This window comes from Echinops telfairi, unplaced genomic scaffold, assembly GCF_000313985.2.
Source record: "Echinops telfairi isolate 266 unplaced genomic scaffold, ASM31398v2 ScPeMD7_11;HRSCAF=52, whole genome shotgun sequence".
Taxonomy (NCBI): Eukaryota; Metazoa; Chordata; class Mammalia; order Afrosoricida; family Tenrecidae; genus Echinops; species Echinops telfairi.
In genome coordinates this window covers 39,242,125-39,266,168 of record NW_022103908.1, presented here as the reverse complement: position 1 = coordinate 39,266,168, position 24,044 = coordinate 39,242,125, and the positions used below count along the sequence as shown (strand labels likewise).

The 24,044-nt window shown below is 48.3% G+C and overlaps 1 protein-coding gene across 1 annotated transcript in view; it reads left to right on the top strand.

The window, feature by feature from the left end:
- NPHP1 (nephrocystin 1) overlaps nucleotides 1-23,785 on the top strand; it is a 64,233-nt gene extending 40,448 nt beyond the window's left edge. The window contains exons 13-21 of the mRNA XM_045287094.1: nucleotides 1,044-1,118; nucleotides 5,161-5,271; nucleotides 6,314-6,396; nucleotides 9,456-9,532; nucleotides 10,535-10,634; nucleotides 16,188-16,300; nucleotides 17,617-17,690; nucleotides 19,068-19,112; nucleotides 23,115-23,785. Of these exons, the coding sequence (XP_045143029.1) occupies nucleotides 1,044-1,118; nucleotides 5,161-5,271; nucleotides 6,314-6,396; nucleotides 9,456-9,532; nucleotides 10,535-10,634; nucleotides 16,188-16,300; nucleotides 17,617-17,690; nucleotides 19,068-19,112; nucleotides 23,115-23,387 (951 nt within the window). The 3' untranslated portion in view covers nucleotides 23,388-23,785. The remainder of the gene's footprint in view (nucleotides 1-1,043; nucleotides 1,119-5,160; nucleotides 5,272-6,313; nucleotides 6,397-9,455; nucleotides 9,533-10,534; nucleotides 10,635-16,187; nucleotides 16,301-17,616; nucleotides 17,691-19,067; nucleotides 19,113-23,114) is intronic.
- The last annotated feature ends 259 nt before the right edge of the window (nucleotides 23,786-24,044 follow it).

Sequence of the window (24,044 nt, the reverse complement as noted above, 5' to 3'; positions counted from 1 at the left end):
GAGCCTCTAAATCAAGAAAGATACAAAAAATATGAGGCAGAGGAAGCTGTCTCTCGAGTCCGAACATCAAAGTTAGAATTCTTCAAGTTGAAAAAAAAAATCAAAGCACATCCATTCTTATTACTGCCAAAAATTCTTGGATATTAGACCCGGGAAACACTTACTGGAAAGTCAAAAAATAAGAGGAGCCTTTAGATAAATAAACGGCAATCTTATTATAAATGTCAGGTGATCATCTGAAGGAGGCTGGTCCAAGTGAAGACTGTCATTCCAGCAAGAGTGTAGACAACGTGAGATATCAGTGGTTGAAAGAGATGTTTCCCTACGTGGCAAGCAGCTCGCTCACCCACATAATGATGCCAATGAGGAGACACACAGACCTGGGCATGGAGGGCAGTGAGCTGAATTGGACTTAAAAAGACACCTGTAAGATGATTTTAAATTATTGTTAAAGCTTACTTTTAGAAGTGTCATATTAAAATATTTTTATCTAAAAATGATATGTGTGTGTTCATTTGGGAGATGTCCGTTTTGCCCATGATTTACAGAATTTGAGGCCATGTTAAACTGTTGTTACATTTCGTTGTACATTGTAGGATAAACTTGCAGTTGGCTTTTTTAAAGAGATTACACTTCAGGAAGATTATAGTTTAGAACTGGAGACTCTGAAGGATCTAACTGTGTGTCGGTAACAATATGTAACAATAACATAGGCACACGATGCCTTTAGTGATACAGTAATGGACTCTGAGTCTGCTTTTAGGGGCAGCATTTCCCACGATGCTCTCTACTGTAAATTTCATTGGTATTCCAGAAGTTTCGCATAGTGAGTGCTTCACTTAAAATCATTCATTTTATTTTTTATAATTAAGTGCACTTGATCTAGAAAGATAACCCAACATGACAGAACTACAGGCAGTAAAGGGTGAAAGCACCCTTGCCCCTCTGTGCCTGCCCCACCCAGTTTGACTTTACTGTTCACTGTTTGGGAGTTTTCATAAAGCTTTCTGTAATCGGATTTCACGTAGGAAATATCATTTCAGGTTCTGAGCAACATTCATACGGTGAGAGCCACATGGCAGCCCAAGAAATCCAAAACATGGACCTTTTCTCCCCAGGTAAGTGCTCTGCGGAGGGACTTGGATGGGAAAGGGACTTCTTTTTACCTATTAACAATTAGCCAATTCATTTCTAAGACAAGACTCTCAAAGTATATCCCCGAAATAACATATTGCTATTCAGTACATTATCCATAGAGCCAGGTTTGAATCTTTGGTTGTTTAAAGTTCTCGGAAACTTTGATAAGCCTGACTTATATTTCAGATTCACCAAACTTCTACTTTTACTGAATCATCTCATTCAATGAATTTAGACAATTCAGTCCTAAAAAAAAAAAGTTGTCCATTTGATGAGACACGAAAGTAAAAAGATATATTCAGGGTGTGGAATGTTTTTGTTTTTTTTTCAAAAATGACATCTTTGAATGGTGCTCACCAGAGCTGTGCTTTCTTTAGATAAAGTTTAGGTGAGGCCTGGGAACCTAGTACTGTAGGCCCAGGGACACCAAGACTGGAATGTGGTCACATCAGTGTGACACAGATGCTCAGCAGTATAGTCTCTGTTTTTTCAGAGAAGATGAATGTGTCTATGTCCTTTTTTTACTGTTACTTGTTTGCAGTTTACTTGACTTTACTCCTTTTTCTACCTCCAAAGTTCCATTACTTTAATTAACCTGCCGCTTATTCAAAACTATGTGGATTGTAGCAAATTGTGCCTAACATTGTAAATAAAGAACAGGCATTCAGAACACCTCGTGTGATCAGGCAGAATCTGTAAATGGAGAAAGAGGAAGTGGTTCATAAAGACAAAGGGATACTGCGTCGTTTAAAATGGAAAAGGTGCCCATCAGTCTGAATACTGAGTGTAATAGTTAGTTTTTTGGTGTCAACCTGGCACCCGTAGAAGATATGGATGGAGTCTAGCCTGTCAATCAGGTCACAACTTGATGGTGCCGCCTGTGGGCATGGCCATCTCATAAGGAGGATCCTGGGAACTTCCTCTCTCTCTGCTTTCACCTTCCTGTTGAGGAGCCACAGGGAGACCTGTGTGAGCCCTGGAGATGTATCCACCACCTAGACTTTCCACCCCCTCGCCGTTGATCTTCCTGCATTCTGCATCATTGCATGTAGTTGCATGAGTCTGAAGAGAGTCTCATGGACGAGTATCAAACTTATGGACTAGTATCAGATTTATGGACTTGATCTGGACCGGAATGTGATGTTTTCCTGATATATAGCTACTTCTTGGTATAAAGCTCTTTCTTACACATATATGAGTGCCTCTGGATTTGTTTCTCTAGTCAACCCAGCCTAACACACTGAGCAAATAATCTGAGAAGCAGAGCTGAATGCTGCATCAGCATTGCAGGAAGACTCCTTAACAACCTGCAACATGCAGATGACACAATATAGCTTGTGGAAAGGGAAGAGTATCTGAAGCGCTTACCTGCTGACCACCAAAGACTGCAGCCTTTAGTATGACTCAGACCTCAACATAAGACAAAGCAAACTCCGCCCAACGGGACCCACAGGCAACATCAGGATCAACAAAGTAATGATGGACATTGTCAAGGATTTCATTCTGCTTAGATCCAGTCAGCACCAACAGAAGCAGCAGGTGAGAAATACTGTATTACATTGGACAAATCTGCTGCAAACAACTTCTTCAAAATGTTAAAATGCAAAGATGCCAGTTTGAGGAGTAAGGTGAACCTGAACCAAAGATGCAGGGGCCGTGAATTATTGACTGCGGCTCCTCTAGTCAGAAGCTCTAACCCTCCCCAAACAGCCTTTCCTGGGTGGGTCTGGTAAGCAGGTGGCGGAAGATACTGATAGGCTTCACCTGATTCAGCTGTGAGTCATTTCCAACAAGATTCCCTGCAGCGCAATCCTCTGAGAAGCAGGAGGAGGAATATCATTACCTGCAAGAGCCAGGAGTGGAGTGAGTCTTCTGGGCCTGAGATCCCTGCACAGGGAACCTCCTGGATCCAGTGAGAGATATGCCATCAGAGGATCAGAGCAGAGCCAGGAGCCAGGGTGGTAGACTTCGCAACCCCCCGAGCAAGTAAAGATGCATGCTTCTATGCAAGAGGCTCCTGGGGAAGTGGGGTGCCTCTGGGCACTTCATTGTGGAAGTTGGATTTGTTGCCCACGAAGTTTAAGGTGAATGAATGCCCTTGGGCTGAGGCTTACAGCAGAGTGGCAGGCCCTTTAAGTAGTTGTTAGCAGACTTAACAGAACTATGGATCATGCCCTGATAAACAATTCAACTCTGGCCATTTCTTACAGGCATTACAACGTGCTCACTTCTTTACTAAGCCCTTTATTCATGAATTTTGGTTGTGAGTTCTTTGTTGCTTGTTGCAATAACTATTATAACCTGGAGATAAATTATAGAACGTTAAGGAAGGCAGTGCACAAGCTGTGGTATTTTTAATCACTGCCTATGCATGCGGAAGCTGGAGAACGAATGAAGGAGAAGACGTGGCGATGCCGTTGAGTTAGGTGTCGGTGAAGAACATGGAATATACAGTGGGCTTCCAGAAGAATGAACACACCTGTCCTGGAAATAAGGAGGGCGAGACTCTGTCCCGAGTATTTGGGACATGTTGTCAGGAGAAACCTGTCCCCGGAAAGGGACATCGTGTTTGGTAAAGTCGAAGGTCGGTGAAAAAGAGGCAGCCCCTCAGGGAGAGGACTGACACGGTGGCGGCAGCAATGGGCTCAAACACCAATGACGGTGAGGACGGTGCAGGACAGGCATCTAGAGCCGTACAAAATGGACTCCAGGGTGCCTCACCGCAACTTCCTGCATCAGCAGATCTGAGGCAAGATGGAGGTTCAGGGAGAGGCCACCGGCGGTGGACAAGGCCTAGCCGCCTTGCACTTGCTGCTTGTACCCACACCTGTCTATAGCTCAATTCCTGAAGGTTTCTTTGAATCCTCTAAGCACCTGCATCCATTGGGAAACACGGTCTTTTCGTACAACGACAGTTCACAATTCGGATGTTGCTTCTCTGTATGCGGGAAGTGTTTAAGGTAGGTTCTTCTAGTGTTTTCCGAGATACAAAGAGGAACCACTGGAAGGAGATAAATCATGTATACGGGTTACTTTGCAATGAAGCATCTGCTGTGTGCGAGGCATTCCTCGGTGTTGTGGAAACAGTGCGAGTGCACCTACAGTAGCAGTAGCTCCTCTCGGCAGAGTTCTACCCGTGCTCCAGGCACTGTGCTCAGCCCTCTGAGTTGGCTCTAACGTAATCCTTAGAGCAGCCCTGGGGGCCGGTGCTTCTGATAGGACAGTGTTTGTGGTGATGGGGCCCCAGGTGCTGTGGGACACCAGGAAGGGTAAACTGAATTGGAATCCTTGGGCCCAGGGAAGCTTTTACAGGAGAGCCCCTAGACCGGGAAGGGTGGCGAGGGTCTTTCAGGCAAGCCAGGGGCTCCGGTTGTCTCGGGAGAGGGGTGGAGGAACGAAAGGGAAGGACTGGGCCCTTCACAAGGCATGCTTAGGGAAAGAGGAACAGTATTTGTATTCGGTCTGAAAGCTTAGTTTTGTTCACAAGGAAAAATTGTTACTATAAACAAGCAGAAAGAGCTTGGTGGCACAGCCGTTGAAGTGCTCGCTGCTCCACAGGTGGGGGCCGGCAGGGTGAGGGGTGCACGATGTGGCAATCGGCTTCCGTCAAACCTTTGGGGCAGGGTTGCTCTGAACAGAAATGGACTTGACAGCAATGGATTTATTATGAACACAAGCAGTTTGCTGGGGGGAATAATAATACCTTTGGAGTTCTAGGTATAGTATTTGCTGTACATTAAATTTCACGCTAAGCAAAGAATAAGGGATGGTGATGGAATTTCTCTTAAACAGAAAAGTTAGATTTTTCATTAAAATTCCTTGGTATGGGTGAGTCTAAAATTTAGAACTCTCAAAATTCAGAACTCTCAAAATTCAGAACTCTCAACCCAGCTGCTCTTTGTCTCCCTTAAGAGACCCTTTATTATGATGTGGACGTTGTAAAGAGCTTATAGATCAGTGGCCTGGAGCCCTGCTCCCGCTCCTCAGTCCGTGCTGGTAACTCGAGCTTCTCTGTGCTTTCAGGTCACCGGCATCTTGCCCTGTTTGCTGGATGGTGACTGCTTTGTCAGGTCCAACTCTTCATCTCCAGACCTTGGGATCCTATTTGAACTTGGAATTTCTTACATCCGCAATGTATGTCATTTTCCAGAACGCTCTCTAATGTATCATTTCGAATGGGAAGTTGAAATAGATCTGTATTTTTCAATAAGGTACTCTGCCGTGTTTCTGAGCAACAGAACATCAATCCTTGGAGGAGCGAGCGGGCTGCGATCCCAGTTTTTCTATGTAGGGCTGCTTTTTCGGTAGCATTCAGAAGGAAGGGTGGTGTTGACGTGTATTGTTTCTGTGACCTCCAGGGCTTTTACAGAAGGAAGACGGGGGGAAAGGTGGACGTGGCAGAAAGGGATAAAAGATGCCCAGACATTTCAGCCCAGTGTTTGGCCCCCCTCACAGAGGGTCTCAGCACTTCCCCCATGTAACTGAAAATTCTAATCAGGGGAACTGGGAGAGCAGCACGTTTTTAGAAAGGGAACCCCTCAAACCTGGACGAGCCTGTTACAAAAACTGGGGAGATCCGGAGTATCACTGACCGTGTCCACAGGGTGATAGTAAAATAATTGATGGCGAGGCACCGTATATGTGCATTGGGCCCAAAGTCAATAGTTGGCGAGTGGCATCGCATCCTCCTTTCATTTCTTTTAGGGAAATGTCATGGCAGCTGGGACAGGGGGAGGGGGAGGGAGCAGCTTCCCTAAGTGAGCCCCGCTGGCCTGTGATTGCTGCTGGTGGTATGGGTAGGACTCAAATCAAGAAGGCCCTTGTGTGATGTAAGTCCACATTCAGGCTCAACGAAGCCAAGTCTCCCCATCCCATGTAGGAGTGGCCTGCGATCTCTCCACCCAGTATGTCTGTCACTCAAGAGATCATAGCAAGAGTCGGCCACGTTAAACAGGCTTGGGGATTTTCAAGAAAAACTATGACAAAAATAGGACTTCACTTGACCTAGTACCTTTAATATCCCATAAAATGGGACTCTACTCAATGTCATTTTCATGTCTTGTGAAGAATGTTTCCATTTTAAATGTACTCATTTTTCCCTCCACAAGGATTGGGTACATGCTAGGAAGTTTGACTGGTTCGCAGACGCAGCTTCACGTGCTGTTTTATTTCCTAGTCAACAGGCGAGCGGGGAGAGCTGAGCTGTGGCTGGGTGTTTCTGAAGCTTTTTGATGCCAGCGGGATTCCTATCCCAACAAAGTAAGTTGGTCGCGTATTTCTCCCAAATGCAAATCTTTTGTACACATTACCTCTTTTTCTCAGCATTCGGGCACCCCAAGATTACAGAGCACATCTCCACAACTTTGGGGGAGAGAAGTTTAAATGTTACTCTTGCTGCTGCTTGGAGTTGTCTTTAAAACTGGCCCACACCGTCTCCCCCTGGGGAGGAAGAACTGACACCTGGAATAGGGATATCTAAAAAGATGTTTTCACTGGCTGGCTGCTGAGAAGATCCTTTCAGAAATTTCTTATGTCAGTAGCACATGTCACTGTACTGAAAGCAGAGTAATTCTGCCCCGCCACTGGACATGGTAAGACTCCAATCTCCTGACGCTGCCTCTTTAAGTCATGATGGCAGCCACTGTAAACAGAGTTAAAATTTACGAACCCCAAGTAAAAGACCAGTACCAAATATGCACAAATATTCCAATTATCATCCCTAATATGAAAAGAGGTATCAATTGTTAGTGAGTAAGGGGCCGTCTAAACCTGGTAGGGAGCTAACAAAGGAAGCAAGCAGCGTGCCCAGAAGCAAGGAGCGGGGCAGAAGGGGTACAACTGGGCTTCCAGGGGATGATGATTAAGATCCTCGGGTTGCAATGATAAAGACCAGGATCCTACACGGGTAGCCAGGCTCTTTAACTTTTCCAAGCGTCATTCATTCTTTCCAATCCCCCAAATTAATTGTGAAGATTAAATTATAACTTCTCCAAGCCTCAATTTCCCTCATCTTTAGAATAATTCCTACCCCCAAATATGTATGTATTGTGCTGGTTCATGTAGCTAATACTCCCCGCGGTAGCCTGCACTGACACCCCGGGGTCGGAGGGTGGGAGGAGGCAGGGAGAGGAGATGGTCACCGTCCGGTGAGGAGAGGCAGCGGAGTGTGCTAGGGGGCCTGCAGAAGCCCAGGCTGCGTAGGACTGCTTTGTTTGGTTTGTTTGCCGCACAGCATCATGTTCAGGGGCTGCAGTTGTACCGAACAGGTGAACTAGGACAAGGACGTGTGGCTCCCAGCTGTGTAGTTGAATGATACCGAGCTCCATGCATTAATACAGTAAGATCTCCGAAGTATACATCATGATATGAAAAAACCAAGTTGCAAAATTGTGTGTCTGCTTTGACTCTACTTTTGCCAAGTGAAACCTGCATGTGTGTGCATTTGCCGGGTGGGGGTGGGGTAGGGTGCGCTCCTCCCGAGGCTGCCGCTGCCTCTGCACTTGTCTCTGGGAGTGGGAGGTAGTGGATCAAGACTAAGGAAGCCTTTTGCTGGCCTCTTTCTCCACGGGGAGATTGGGCAGCTTCGACAAAGCCAGCGTTCATTGTGAGTTTATTTCGTATATGTATTTGTTTATGTTTGCTGAGAAAGAGATGTAGCAGGACATCTCCCAGCTAGCGGGGACAAGTTGGTGGCAGTGCTGTTAGGTGCGGTCAAGCCACCTCCCACCTCAGGGACTCTGTGCACCGCAGAATGGAGCACCGCCTGGTCCTCCACCAGCTCCTTAATCAGGAGAAAGATTACTACTGCGTCTGCTCACTGCCAGCGAGTCCACTCTGACTCGGAGCGACCCCCCAGGGCAGGCAGAAGTGCCCCTCCAGGTCTCTGAGGCTGTAACATGGTACGGGAGTAGAAATGCCAGGGGAAACCAGCCGCTAGCACATCATTACGGGTCCGGTAGGCGCAGTTGTACAGCGATAATCATAAGTAAAGATTATAGTAAAGTCATAGAAGCATGAGAAATAGAAGAGAAATATTGAAATAATGGAGTCAGACACAATTCATGGTAGCATGCTCACCTCAGTCCTGCTTGGTGGTCCATGTGGAGAGAGAAAATCTTTAATGTTAACCAAGGCTTTTATATTCTCTGGAGACATGCAAGCCACCTAATTACAGGGGAAGACATACGCCATAGGAAGGGGTTGTACTATAGGTAATACAGTAATAAGAGGGGGTGGTCCACGGGTATCCACTCAATAGGAAGAGGAGGGATTGTGGGTATACATGCTGCAAGATGGGAAGATCCTAGAGACAGGATGACAGCCTAACTTTGGATGTCACAGAGCCAGTTTGACCTGTTCCCTGGCTCAACTGATAGAGACCATTACCGATAGGGTATGGACTCCACCTACAGGAACCAAGCTAATGGTGGCAAGCCTCAGGGAGAAATAATCCATTGTCCTCAGCAGCAGGGAGCAGGCCCACCCCTGTGGTGGGGCGAGACAGCAGTCTGGCAGCTATTGATTGCCTTCAGGGAGGATGTCTGTAAGCATCTGACCTCTCACCCCCACTACATAGAAAGCCTCGTTTTTCTCTCTTAGAGCAACCGGTGGTTTAGAACTGTTGCCCTTGCCAATCTCAGCCCAATCTCAGCCCAAGGTATAACCATTGTGCTACCAGGGCACCTGGGAGAAGGAAGAAGAGATTTTTCACTTATTTCTATGCCATTTGAATTGTTTTCACAACTATCCACATGCTAGTTGTGTGATTTGAAAGAGTGTCGCCTCATGATGTCATTATTTTAAAACCCTCTGCCATCGCGCTGATCCCAACGCACAGCGCCCCCATAGGACAGAGTGGAGCTGCTCCCTTTTGCTTTGAAGGCTAGAAACTCCTGGAACGCAGACAGCCTCGTCTTTTTCCTGCAGAGCGACGAGTGGTTTCAAACCACTGATCTTGCGATTAGCAGCCCAACATGCAGCGCACTGTGCCAACCAATGAAAAATACACGAAAAACACAAGTTAGTCATTTGTCGTTCACACAGTCCTTGCAGCCAAAACGTTTTCGTGACATTAGCTCAGTATCTTGTAGAAAAACCTTTATTTTCTACATTTTAGGGTTTGAATGCTTATAGTAAACATGGCAAATGTTTATTTTCTGGGATCAGCCATCGTTCCCAGATGAGGGGCATTGACCAATGAGACTGAAAGAAAGTGTCTGAACGTTTTTTTGTGTGAGAAGAGATTTCACGGCCGACCCCGGTGTTTGCAAGCTGCCTCAAAGATACATCTGTCACAGGGAGTCATTCTTTCTCTGCAGGACTTACGAGCTGTTCCTGAGTGGTGGCACGCCGTATGAGAAAGGCGTTGAAGTGGACCCTTCCATCTCCAGAAGAGGTACAGCAGCTCTTACTGTTGTCTGCCTGCCTTTCTTCAAAGCCTGAAGAAATTGAAGCTTCTTCAGAGAAGGGAGCTGTAGTTTAAGAAGCACAATATCTTATACTTCAGTCCCGATTTTTAGAAATAGGCCATTTAATATTAAAACTCGAATCCTTCTCATCTGAGTGCTTCTGTTTGTGACAGCACACCTGAGACCCTCTCATGTAGAACTCTACCACTGATGACGAGGACCCTGCAGTAGCTCCTCTCCACCCACTGTGGGATTAGAGATCAGATGAATGCAGGTCAACAATGGAGACATTTGACACTGAGATGTATCATCCAAGGTCTCCACTTAGAAGGGTGATGGTCTCTCAGTGTTTTCGTTGAGCGGGCACTGTGCTAGACAACACAGAAATGGGGAATGAGGCAGGTGGGGAGCCACAAACCCTGGAAGAATTGCATCTCCCTTTACGGTTCTCTTTACTGGGAGCCCTGGGAGTATAGTGGGGTACACACTGGGTTGCTAACCCCAAGGCCAGCAGTTCGATCCTACCAGCCAGTCCACGGGAGAAAGAAAGATGAGGTGTTCTGCTCCCAGGAAGAATTATCGCCTCAGAAACCCCCAGGGGTAGCTCTGCTCTGCCCTCTAGGCTCGCTCTGTGTCAGAATGGACTCACTGGTAAGGGTTTTGAGTGCGCGTCCTCTCCTCAGACACTCCTGTCCCCCTGCGGCTGCTCCAGACGTGGCGTCCTGAACCCAGACCCGCTTTTGTAATTGGCACTTGCACTCTTTCCTTTGTCGTCTGGCAGCATGGAGTGAGGTGCTGGTGGCTTTGGGACCTATCAGGAGAGGTGGGGGCAGTCCTGTCACCTCTTAACTTGTATTTAGTTCATTTGTGGGGTGTGGGTGACTTTTGCCTTTCATACAATTCAGCACCCTGGTGGATAGACTTTGATAAGATATATATTCACTGTTCCAAACACTTAAAGTCTTAAGCTGTGTTACTTTCTTTTCAAGCGTATGGCAGTGTTTTCCACCAGCTGCTGACAATCAGAAGGCAGCCTCAACTTCTCGTAAAGCTGAGAACTTTGAGCAGAAAGTCGAGACATATGCTAAGGTTAGTACCTCTTGAGGCTGCCCAGTGAACTCTCAGTCGTCAGAGCTGGGGTTTGTAGACCTTCTCTGCATGGGTTTTCACCTCCTATTTGGCCCTCTCACATCGGTCATTTTTCCTTATCAGTGCTTTGGCCAAGGATCAGCAGAGCAATGGAGAGAAGTGGTGACGCTCAGGTGAGCATCTCCGTGCATCTCCCTTTGTGGGAGCTCCCCAGCTCTAGCGTCAGACAGCTGCTGGTCTGTAGGTGGCTTGTCCCCTAGAAGACGGGCCTATCCCTGATGGCATGCATTTGGAATCAGAATGTGTGTAGCCTTTGGGGTCTGGCTTCTTTCACTCAGCATGGTGCGTTTGAGAGCCGACCCTGTTCTTGCACATCTGCATCATTTCTTCTTTTTATTCTAAATAGTGGTCTGTTTGACGGATAAGCCACAATTTCCTCACCCATTCACCAGTTGAAAAAAATGGAGGTCATTCTAGTTTGGAGCAATGTGAATGAAATTCCAAGTATTTGCATAATGCCTAAGTATTTGCATACAAGCTTTTTTTTTCATGTGGACATTTGTCTTCATTTTTCTTGGGTATAAATTTCTGGAGGAGGGGTTCCTGGGTCATAAGGTGTTTAGCCGTATAACTGCTTTCCAAACGAATGTACCATTTTACACTCACCCACCAGGTAGTCTCCTGTCTCCATTCTCTCTCTATCCTTGACTGCACTGGATAGTTTTTGCTGGTCAATCTCATCTAATAAGTGAATAGCGCTATCTCATAGTGATTTTAATTTGCATTGCCTCAGGGGCTTTTATATTACTCAAATCTCATCCTTTCTAAACCCCGTGGCCGTGGACAAGTCATCTAACTAGCTCCCAGGGTCTCCGTGTCCACATCTATAAAATGGACATAATAATGCTGGTCCCATGAAGCTCTTTATGAGTTTAAATAAAAAGAAAGCACATTTAGTATTTATAGTGCCTGGCACGCAGAAAGATAAAATCAGTGCTAGCTATAATTATTTTTTTTATTATAGGTATAGATGACTAGGTTTTAGCTGTAGTTATTTATTATTATGACTACTATATGTAAAGATGAATAAGGAACTTGTGGTACACTGGTTAAGTTTGGCCAGGTTACTGGGCTGCTAACCAAAAGGGCTGCAATTTGAACCCACCAGCTGCTTCATGCAACAGAGGGGGTAAAAGAATTAGCCTGCTGTTAATCAAAATACTAGAAATGTAACATAATTTAAGATTTAGTTTGTAAAAAAAAAAAATCTAAAATGTAACAGCCCCCTTCCTTGCAGTAAAAAAATCCACTTAAGGTTAATCAGTAGGGGTGTTCTAACACAGAAGGAGGCCAGCAGGGCGATTTAGATAAACAATGGGGCATGAGACCTCAGGGTGGGGGGATGAGCCCTGGAGAAGTGTAGATCTCAACTGTGTCCCCCCAAGCCTGCTGCTTTTGTCAGTGTCTGGGGTCCTGTAGTCATCGGAGAGCCTGCTGATCCCTTCCTGTGATCAGTGCAAAACCTGCTTTTTGTCACCGGCCTTGGGATATAGGGCTTGCTTGGTTTTCATTGGATTTTTGAAGCCGTCTGGAGGCAGCGAACCGCACTATTTCACGTCTTTGGCTGCAACAGTGACCGGCAATCCGTGATCCTTGTTAAATCTCTCAATACCCACTCATCATATGTCCGTAGGGATTATTATTATTATTATCATTATTCATTCCTTTGGCGTTGTTTCTTTCCCCCATACCTGCCTCCAGGTGTTTACGGAGTCGGTAATTTCCTAATGTTGGCTAACCTTTCCTTGGAACATTACTTTTTTTTTTCTTTTATGATGAACAGAAGCACAGTCGCAGTCTTTGTCAGAGAAAAGTTCAATCCTGTTTGGCTTCATTCTTTCTCCTCCTCCAGCTCCCCCACTTCTCATCTAGCTGACAAGTCTCCGAGAGTCAGGAGTTGCCAAGCATTCCCAAGCGTGTCTCCCAAGTGGCGCTCTTCGTAGTGTTTCCCTGGCCCCCAGCCCTGATACAGAGAGGCCATGTGGATAGTGAAAGGCCGAGAAGGCAGACACACTGGGATCAAGGCAGTGGAAGGCCAGCTGCATGCCGGCCTCCTACCTATGGGCACCAGCCCCTCGTCCGAACACCCTCCAGAACGGAGGTGCTTGCTTGAGCACAGCACACAGTAGGACCCGCTTATTTCAAAGTACAGTTCTTCCTGCCACTGTCAAAGGTGTGCACTTCTGGGAGCTCTGTTCTGCCTCCTCTGCGCAGGTCCCAGTCTCCCTGGCTTGTCTGGACGTGTGCTCCTTCTCCCGAAGTTGCTGCTCCACTTGGCACGATCCTGAAATCTGCACCCTTGGTGCCAGAGTGGGCTAAGCATTGGGTTCCTAGCAAGGTCAAGTTCAAACCCACCAGAAAGATGAGGCTCTCTGTTCCTATGAAGATTTACAGTCTCGGATACCCAGAGGGCCAGTTCTCTCCTGGCCTATAGCGTCTCTATAATTTGAATCCACTCGATAGCCAAGGATTTGGGAGTGTTTTGGGAAAAATCAAGTGAAGCTGTGGCTCCCTGTTGGTGCAGCCCCACGCAGAGGCTGGCTCCTGCAGAAACCGGCAGTGGGCACTGTGAAGCTAGGGGACAGTGAGGCTCCAGTGCCCCGGGGCTTGCTGTGGGGCCAAGTGTGGGCTGTGCTGTAGGCTCAAGGTGAGAACTTAGGCACGGTTGGGTATCACTGCCCTGAACCTGTGCTCCCTGGAAGTGGGGCCTGAGGCTGGCCTGACCCATCTCAGGGTACCCCTCCTCCCCTACCCGCCCTTTTGAGTGGAAGTTGGCAGTGGCACCAGCAGCTCTGGTCCTGTTACAGCATACAGCCCTTCCTTCCTTACCAACCTCACCTTGATTTTGCCAAACTCCTCAGCTCAAAGGAGAAACGACAGGGGGCTCTTTCCTGTTATGCCTAAGATCATGGCCACAGTAGGAAGCCCAGGTAGAGTTTGCAGTGCCCATTTCTACCTGTTCCCTGCCTCTTCATGTGTCACTAGCTCCCCAGCCCCCCAGCAGGTTTCCTTGGGAGTCAGGGCCCCTGTGAAGATGCCGGTATGAACAGTGTGGGGCTGGCTCTTCTAACCAGGGGGCCAACACCAGAGCCTCTCAGGGACCCATCCAACTCACTTGGGGGAGAGGGCGGTTATCCTGGGGACCCTCTCAGCATGAGCAGGAAGAGACAGCAGAGAGGCTTCAGTTTCACCAAGATGCCTTTCTGATCTCAGAACTGTTTTCGGGGTGTGTGTGGGAGGGTGAGCACCTTACAATTCGACCAGAGGGCTGCCTCTCGCCCCTGAGTGCAGACTCCTTGACTCACGGTGCATTCGCTCTCAAACCCAGAAGCACTGCACCTGCGTACGTGCGCGTGCGTGTGTGTGTGTGTGTGTGTGTATACATCTGCTTTAAATTTATTTTCCTTTGCCTCTCTGATGCATTCCATCTCATTTCTCGTTTACTTCCATTATATCATTGCTCAGAACCTACACGGTTTTTTATTTGCCTGAGGCCCATTCATGACATTCATGTTGTGACATTTCTGACACTCATATTTGCCGGCCTGTATAGGAGGCTAGAAAGCCCTTGTGAGGTGTATTTTGACTTGGCTCCTGTAACCTTTAGCATCTCAGCGCTTCCTGGTTCTCTAGGGCGGGAGGAATCAGAGGGTGTAGACGCCCTGCAGAGACCCCAAGAAAACCGCGGGGGCATCGCCTCCTGTGGAGAGGGGCCTGAGCAGTGGGGCCAGATGGGGGGGGGCGTGTCCTGGGAGGGAGAGAGGCCTCGCCCCTTCCTCAAGCAAGCTCTGTGGCTGTTCCCTGGAGTGGAGCCTGCAGCCCCATGTGTGTGACCCGGGTGGAGGGTGAAGGGACGGGATGTAAACCAACCCGTGACAGTCACAGGAGAACACTGGAAAGCCAGCGGGGTGTCAAGGCAGCTTCTCTGGGGAGGAGCCTCCACAGCCAGGCTTTGAAATCTAGGTCAGTATTTTAACAACCCTGGTGGCAAAGTGGTTATGTGTTGAGTGGCCAACTTCAAGGTCAGAAGTTCGAAATCACCAGCCGCTCTATGGGAGAAAGATGAGGCTTTCTACTCCCACAAAGAGTTACAGTGTCAGATACCCGGAGGGCAGGTCAACCTTGTTTGACTAGATGGCAGTGAGTGAGTTTTATTTTTAATAGGGTTAGAAAAAATGCTCTCTGGCTTCATATGCCTAATGTCATGCGAATGTGTTTTATTTAAGCATATGAATATAAATGTGCTACAAGAATCTGTCCTGAATTTTTAGCTGCTTCTAGAAATGCCGAGATTAGAGTGGTGGTCAGGGATATTTACATAAATCCCATGAAAGCACCCCCTGGAAGCCATTCCTCTGCCCGGTCAGAAGGGCCACACTCCTTCCAGTCTCTCCCGAAAGGCAGGCAGTCTGAACGTCTCCTCTGTCACTGACCTCTTCCAGAATTCTTCCCGCCAAAACCACGATGAAGAATGAATTCTCGAAGATCTCTTTAAAGCCTCTGTGTTTTCTTGGCCCCGAAGCACCTTCCAGTCTGGTCAGGGTTTGTGAGCCATTCTGCCTGGCCATTCTTCATGCTCGGGGCCAGGGTCCGTGCACAAGGGGGTGGGGGCTCGAAGTTCATGGAAATGCAATGAAAACATCATGAAATTTTTGCCCGCAAACTTCTTGAAGCTCCCTTGATTGAGTTTTAACTTTTTTTCTTCCCATAACTGCTCTCACACAAGGAGTCCTGGTTATGTCGTGGGTGATGAGCTGGGCTGCCGACTGCAAGGTCAGCAGTTCGAGACCACCAGCCTCTCTGAGGAAGAAAGATGAGGCTTTCCACTCCCGTGAAGAGTCTCAGAAATATCCGGGGCCTCTTCTACTGTGTCCTGAAGGGTAGCTAGCTTTGAGTCAGAGAGGACTTGCCAGCAGTGAGTTTGATGTGTGCCCTTCCTGTGTACCATGTGCTGCCTGCAGTCAGCAGCCCACACTCGCCTCATCGGAATCCTTCAGTCACCTCCTGAAACGCAGGTGCCACCAGCCGCATTCTACAAACGAACTCACCTAGTATCACATAGCCAGGGAGCGGCAACATCAGGATCCAGTCAGGTCTGCCACTGGGCAAACCATGTCCCCTCCGCATTGCCACATCAGCTGGGTGGCCACATGCCTTCGCCAGAGCTCACAGGTGTCCGCCTCATTGTCCCCAAGCACGGAATCAGCAGTTTTCCTTTTTATTGGGCACTTACCTCTCCGGGGTTGCGTGCTGAAAGATGAGCAGCACCGAGTTGAGATTTAACAGTGTCGACCTAAAAATACGTTATTTGAAGTTCAACATGGCTAATCACGGAAGTTTGCCTTTAAATGGTTTTTTAATTGTTTCCCCCCCAATAATGAAGTAGAACTTGGAACAATTTATGAAAGCAGTAAATAAAATGGGGGAGGGGAACCCTACTGCAGGTCAGATTGTAAAGACATTTTATTGATTTTTTTTTTTTTCTTCTCACAGTCTGCTGCCAGAAACATTAGTTGGAAGCATGTGCTGCGTTCACCTGTTGGTATTTTACCGCCAAATCCTTGGAGATGTGCTCCTGAGAGACAGGGTGAACTTGCAAAGTGCTGGTAAGGGCTCTCTACCACTGTGTGCTCTCAGGAATGGGATCCTGGGAGCCCTGGTGGTACAGTGGTTACGCACTGGGCTGCCAACCGCAAGCTCAGCCGCTTGAATCCACCCTCCGCTCCACACGAGAAAGACGAGGTTTTCTGCTCCTGCGAACAGTGACCGTCTCAGAACCTCACGGGGCAGTTCTACCCCATCCCATAGGCCGGCCAGGAGCTAGAATCGACTCGATGGCAGTGAGTGGCAGTATTTCCTAGACTGGGGTTCTCTGTGGAAGCAGACCCCTGTATCTTTCTCCTCCGAGGGGCTGGTGGCTTTGAACACGGACTCTGCAGTCAGCAGCCTGGCGCTTAGCCCACAGTGCCACCAGGGCCCCTTTTGCTCCTGAGCGAGGCAGACATGGAGCTCAAAGTCAGCAAAGCCTAGAGATTCCTCGAGGAGTGGCGGGAACCTGGGATGGGATAGTGGGTGCTCAGTAAAACCTTTCAGTCATCCCTGGCCTCTGCATGTTGTGTGGCTTCCGGAAGGGAGTAAGGTGTGTCAGTGCTCCCCACCCATGAGGAGACGTCCCCTCGGGCTTGTTGGCATCATTTGGACATGCCCAGCAGAAGGGACCCAGGAAGAGCAGGGGAAAGGGTTTCCTCCACTGAGGACGTGGACAAAGACTGCAGGCCCCTGCTGTTTTCAGAGTCCTGTCTGGTGTGCGGCCTTACCCATGTCTTTCACTATTGATGGGGAATTTGGGTGTTCTCATGTAGGGCATTTAGTCCTGTAGCTACAATCCCAAATTCCCGAGTCCTTTCCATATTATCCTCCTCCCCATTCCTGTGGCCCCAGGCACTGGCCCAGGGCCCTTTCCCGAGCACCACACACGAGGCGGAGACAAGGGTCCAGGCTGAGCAGCCTGCTCAGGACCTCTGTGGCCCCGGCCCTGGCTCCTACTCAGCCTTCCACGAGCAAAGGGTCTCCTGACTGGAAGCTGCCTTAGTGCCACACAATCATCAGAAGTAGGAAAGGCTGGGGAAACGGACCATTGTTTCCTGGTTTTACACTGTTCACAGTCGCTGTATCGCACTGCCCCCTCACAGCTGCATCTTTTCTCAAGAGTCGTTTCAGAACAATCTAGTCAATGAGTCTAGGATGGATGGAGGCTGGGGGCAGTGGGGAGGTGGGGAGTAAGACAGCTTTCTTAGAGGTTGAAGTGTTTTGAATGTGTGGACAAGCCATTGAATATGAGCGAATACTCAGTGTATCTATGGCAGTAGAACATCCTCAGGGAGGTGTGCAACACGTCCTTTTCTGTTCTCTTGTGTTTCAGATTTGATTAGTAATCCAGTCCTGGCCACCTTCCCCAAGCTCCTGGAGCAGCCGGACATCATGGATGCGCTCAGGGTGGGTAGCCTGCCTCACGATGTGAACCTGCTGTGTCCTGCGAGAACTCAGCTGTCCACGCTAGTACGTCTGTCCCCTGCTCCAGCTGATGTTCCCCTCGTTGATGGTGTCTTCTAATCCCCATCCGTTTGTCTAGCTAATGCAGCCTCATCCTTCCAATCTTAGCGTAACCATCCCTTCTCTAGGCCGCCTTCCCTGACCGGAAAAACCGCGTGGTACTGTTGGTAGATGCCTCAGGTCGGCCCACCTCACGGCAGCCCCATGCACACGGGATCAGCCCCGTCCAGGCCTGCGCCAGCAGACCGGACCCTGGGAGCATCAGGTTTGCATTGGCTGATCTCCAGACCTTTCTTCCTAGTCCATCTTGGTCTGGGAGCTCTGCCCAAACCGATCAGCATCAGAACAGGCAGCCTCTGCTGACAGGTGGGCAGTGGGACACGCCAGTGCAGGCTGTGTGCGCTCCTGCAGTCTTTGACCTCCTGGTTATGCCGTGGCAAAGGACAGCTGCTGGTTTTGTCCTTGGCGTGAAAATCTGAACTGATGTGCTGGATGCATCAACTGAGTGCTCAGGGATCAGGGCCCGTGCCTTATTTGTAACGTCATTTACCTTTTCTAGCCGGAAAAACAGCTGGCCATCAGGTTGAATCATGAACTGGCCAGCTGTCAGCCATTTGGGACCTTCAAAATTGGTTCAACCTAATGCCGTAGGACCCACCAATCCCAGGACCCAGGATTATTGCCCCGGGGAGCAGTAGGCAGCCCTCTGAGGGGGCGTCGCAGTTCGCATCCTACCCATGCCCAATCTAGATGGGCTGCTCTCCAGTGTTGACAGGGCCCTGGGGCGGGATCGTGATTAGGGTGAACCATTTGGCCCTGGCTTGAAGCCCTGTCCTTACTCTGCTCATTGTCATCGTCACGGCCCGTGGAAGCCTAGAGAAGTGTGGTATCTTTGTCCAAGACGAAAGGCATGGCCTTGAGGGATAAGGTGCGCCTGAGTCGAGCCTCAGAGGTGCGTGGAGGCTGGCCAATGACGAAGGAGGACTGGAGAAGGGTGGCTGCCCTTGAATTGTAGCGCTGGGGAAGAGGAGTTACTGACCGTAGCCTGGACTGCCAGTGGACGGAATAAACCATGGAGTGTGGTGGCCCTGTACTGCTTGGACAAGGACGTGGGGTTCAGGCTGCCGGGCACATGCACGCTGTGACTCGAACGCCTGGGAATTCCTTTCCCGGACTTACCTTAAGACAGTCTGCGCCTACAGATGCTATGCCGACTTTGGAACCTTTTCTCTGAAGTGTATATGCTAGTGACGATGTGCAAGTGGAGGGAAGAATTACAAATACTTGGGCTAATTAATATAATGTATGTTTGCTTTTTAGAGTTCGTGGGCTGAGAAAGAAAGTACGCTAAAAAGATCAGAGAAGGTAATGAGACTTTCATGCTGAATTTCACGTTGCTTGCATGTTTCAATCTGTCTTTGGGGGGGGGGGGGTTGTACAAAAGACTAAAGCAGCCGTAGTCACGGTTTCTCTCAGCCAGTCAGTTGTGCCGTGCAGTTGCGAAGACACACTCCAGAAAGGGCAGGAGCAACATTCCCTAATGTGGGCGCTGTTGCTACGTCATTCCATGTTCCCACTCGTAGCGACCCTAAGTACAACAGGACATAGCACCGCCACGTCCTGGGCCGTCCTCACAGTTGTCCTTGTGTTTCCGCCCGTACCACAACCGCGGGCCACTTCATCTTGATCAGGGCCTCCCTCTTTTTTCACTGCCCCTCCGCTCTACCGAGCAGGATGTCCTTCCCCAGGGATTGCTCTCTCCCGACAACATGCCCAAAGTACGGGAGACGCAGTCCCTCCACCCTCACTTCTCAGGCGCCTTCCGGCGGTGCTGCTTCCAGACGTAGTGGTTTGTTCTTTCGGCAGCCGGTGGCCCTGTCAGTCTTCTGTGCCAGCGCCACAATCCAAATGGATTGGTTCTCCTTCAGTCTTCCGTATTCAGTGTCCAACTCCTGCATGCATACGAGGCCGTGGAAAACACTGTGGCGTGGGTCAGCCAGGCACACCTTAGTCCTCAAAGGGCCATCCTTACTTTCCAACACTTTCAAGAGGTGTTGTGCAGCAGACTTAACAAGCGCAGTGTTTTGTTAGATCCCTTGACCGCTGCCTCCGTGAGCACTGATTGTGTATCCACGCGAGATCGACTCCATGCGAACATCAGCCTTTTCTCCGCTGATCGTGCGGTTCCCTGTTGGTCCGGTTGTGAGACTTTGGGGCTTCTTCACCCTGAGTCGTAGTCCGTAGTGAAGGCTGCAGTCCTTGAGCTACACTGGCAAGTGCCTCAAGTCCTCCTCACGTGCAGTAAGCAAGGGTATGTTATCTGAGCATCAGAGGTGGTCAATACGCCTTCTTCCGAACTTAATGCCACGGTCTTCCTCATGTAGTCTAGCTTCTCGGATGACTGGCTCGGCGGCGCACACATAGTGAATACGTGCAGGGAGAGGATGTAACCTTGAGCTTCTCAGATGACCTGCTCGGCGGCGCACACACAGTGAATACGTGCGGGGAGAGGATGTAACCTCAACGCACACCTTTCTTGATTTTAGACCACATAGCATTCCCGTGTTCTCTTTGTACAACTGCCGTTTGATCCATGTACAGGTTCTAAATGAGCACAAGTAAGTGTTTGATCTGCTGAGATCGCGCTTCTCCGTCCTCTCTTCTCACAGATGTTGTGGATTTCATCTGGAAAAACCAACCCCTTTTGTGTCGTTGGGAAAAAGTACTTACAATGAAGAAGTTGTTGGTCTTGCAAAATTCTTTCGTACAATCTAGCTTTATTTATCATTTTCCTCTTCTACTTCTCATCAAGGCCACATTTTCCAGCCACTTTCCCTTCCTCCTTATTTCCAACTTCTGCATTGCAGTCACAGTAACCATCAGTGCGACCTGATTGCATGGCTGGGCAATTTTGGGCGGACGCATCAGTGCAATTGTTCCATTTCTGCATCAGTAGCTTGAGTAGTTGGTGCATGAGGTTGAATAATAGTTGTATTGACTGGATTTCCTTGTATGAGGGTAGATATTACCTTATCACAGACAGCAATGCCCTTCAAGATCTTGAGATGCTCTTTTTGGTGATGCATCCAATGTCATTCTCCTGAGTCTGCCATCCCAGCAGAGTAAACCATCTATGACTGCCTGACTCAAAACACCAAGACCAATCCATTTCAGCTCACGAATGCCTGGGATATCAATCTTTAGGTCTTCCATTTCATTCTTGATGGATTCCAATTTTCCTAGATTCCTACTTATACATTCCGAGTTCCAATTTTTTTTTTATTGGGAGCCCATACAACTCATCACAATCCATACATACATCAATTGTATAAAGCACATTTGTATATTTGTACATTTGTTACCCTCATTCTTCTTTTTTTAATTATTATTTTATTGAGGGCTCGTACATTTCTTATCACAGTCCATACATCCATCCATTGAGTCAAGCACCTATGTACACCTGTTGCCCTCATCAATCTCAAAACATTTGCCCTCTACTTTAGCCCTCAATATCGTTTGCTCTTTTACCCCCTCCCTCCTAAACCCTTCATAATTCATAAATTATTATAATTTGTCATAAGTTACCCTGTCTGATGTCTCCCTCCGCCCTCTTCTCTGCTGTCCATTCCCCAGGGAGGAGGCAATACTTAGATTCTTGTAATTGGTTTCCCCGCTTCTACCCCGCATTCCCTTCACCCTTCAGGCCTCGTGAGTTCCAATTATTAATAGGTGTTTGCAGCTGTTTCTTCTTATTTTGAGTCATAATGCATCAGCAAATGACCATCCTGAAGCGTGCACTCCATGCATCCAGTCACGTCGTCCACGGCTGTGAGAGGGGCTCTGTGTGCCGTGTGGCCGGAGGCGCTCCTCCTCGGGCGCGATCTGTGGCGGCCTGCAGAGGCTCTCCGTCAAGTCTCCTGTGGCCCTGCTTCCTAGTCTGCTCTCACTCCGGAAGCTCCAGGGAAACCTGTTCCCTTTGGGTGACCCCGCTGGTCATTGAAATACCAGTGGCACAGCTTCCAGCGGCCCAGCAACACACAAACCACATTAGGACAAGCTGACAGATATGTTGTGGGATGTGGGAACTAGTTGTATAAAAATGGAAACACTTGGCCCAAGCAGTCATTTCAGATTACTGAGCTTTCTTTGAAGGACTGTTTCTTAAGCAGAGTCTTAAAAAAAAGAAAGAAAGAAAGTCCCCTCGCTTTCAGAGTGTATCTATATCCGGTCAGGAGAGGGCAGCAGTTGGCCTGAGCTGCGGTATCTATTGACAAAGGACATGGCTCATGCTTACATTGCCCAGATGCATGGTACCTACCCACAGAACTTGCTTTAATGAGTGGTCGGACCACTGTAATCTGGGGTTCTTAGGCTTCTTCTGTGAAGGGCCAGGGAGCAAAGATTCTAGACTTGGGGGGCCAGGTGGTCTGTGTCACAGCCCCCACCTCTGCCAGTGTAGCACAAGCAGCCGAGGGAGTACAGAGATACCCGGGCCTCTGGTGTGAGCCGGCTCTGGCCCACGAGCCACTGTTGGTCAACTCCTGACATAAAGGGCTCATTACCTGCAAAGAACTTGGAATACAAAGTAAACCCCTTCATTGTTTTTAAACTCAAGATAGATCCAGTCTGCATTTGAACTTCCATTTGAACCATCTCACTTGATCTTTGCTAGAACCTGTTGGCCTGGTACAGCAAGGTGCTGTGCCCACAGAAGATGTGTTGTCCCCCAACCCCACCACACACATAGACACACACACAGACATGCCAGCAGCACACAGTGTTAGGGGAGGGGGGCATCAGAATGCGGACTGATGTCTCCTTTACCAGCCTGCTGGGCTCTGAAATCCCCACTCCAATCTGTCCGCTTTGGGGCTTGGCTGATAGTGTTGGTACTCCAGCATGCTTGCTGTGCGGGGCGGATCGGACATGCTCAGGGTCAAAGGACTTCCTCCCTGAAATGATCCTGGAGGCACGCCAACAGCTTGTGACTCCCTGAGTCTCTTTTCTTTGGATTTCATGCAGAACGCTCTGTTATGACAAGATGGCAGGTCTCTGTGGTCCCTGTAATGGTATGCTTCGCTGAGCCCACATCCATGTGACAGAATTAGACTGGTCTCCCTGATGGAATGCGAGACAGCCTCCAGGGAAGCCGTGTGGTAGACACTGGTCTCCAGCTCTCTGGCAGAACCACTCAGCCCCCCTCCACATTGATTCTTGCTTGTGTCCCCTCCTGAGCAAGTGACTGGTTCAGAGCTGGTGGGTAATGGGGGCACCCTCCACCCTCTCCCTGCGGTGGCTCTTTTAGTTACCAGAGTTCATAGAATGCAACACAACTCATAGTAATTTGTGGTGCTGCTGTTTTCCCAGAGAGACCAAGAGTTCCTGAAGGCTGCGTTTACCCTGGTGTACCACAACTCTGTGTACCCGCTTATCCATTCCAAGCTGCTGCCCCCATTCCGGTGGGCCGAGGAAGAGACGGAGGCCACGCGATGGAAAGTTATCGCCAACTTCCTTAAGCAAAGCCAAGAGGAGGAGGGCGCCCTCCACGCCCTTTTGTCACCAGAAGGAGCTCATGAGCCTTTTGACCTTTCAGAGCAGACTTACGACTTCTTAGGGGAAGTCAGAAATAATGTTACATGACTTTCCATGGAGTCTGGGGGCACTAACCTGTGATGACAAATAAGAGGGCCCATCTAAAATAGCTATCACGTCATCGTCACGTTTTATTATTTTGTACAGCTTTTTGTTCAACAATTTGAATGTTTTAATGCAATAAAATAAATTTTATAAGGAATGTCATCCAATATAAATTGAAAAAGAATATATTTTTTCAAAGCTCATCTAATTTAAATTGTACATTATCGATTTATATAAAAGCAAGATTTTATCAACAGTTAAATGTATGATCATTCAAGAATGTGAAAAGATCATGCACAGAATGTTAAAAGAAATTGTAAATCATACATCTGAAAAAGAGTTTAGTATCTAGAACATCTTCTTTATGATGACTCCTAATAAAATTTATGCTGTGAAATGAAGGAGAAATCAGAATAACCTCTTTAAGAAAAAATGTTGTGTTAGTACTTAATTCAGTTTAGTATTTAAATGGCATTTGCTCTAGCTAGACACAAAAGCAGAATCTAGTCTTGTCTCTTTAAATCCGTGTACAAATACTCTTAAAAAAAAACAGAAAACATAGCACAAACCCCCTTACACATTGAGCCACAGGGTTGATTCAACCTTTCAAAGAACAGATATGAGCTAGTCAAGTTTTGCTGCATTTCAAGTATACCCGTG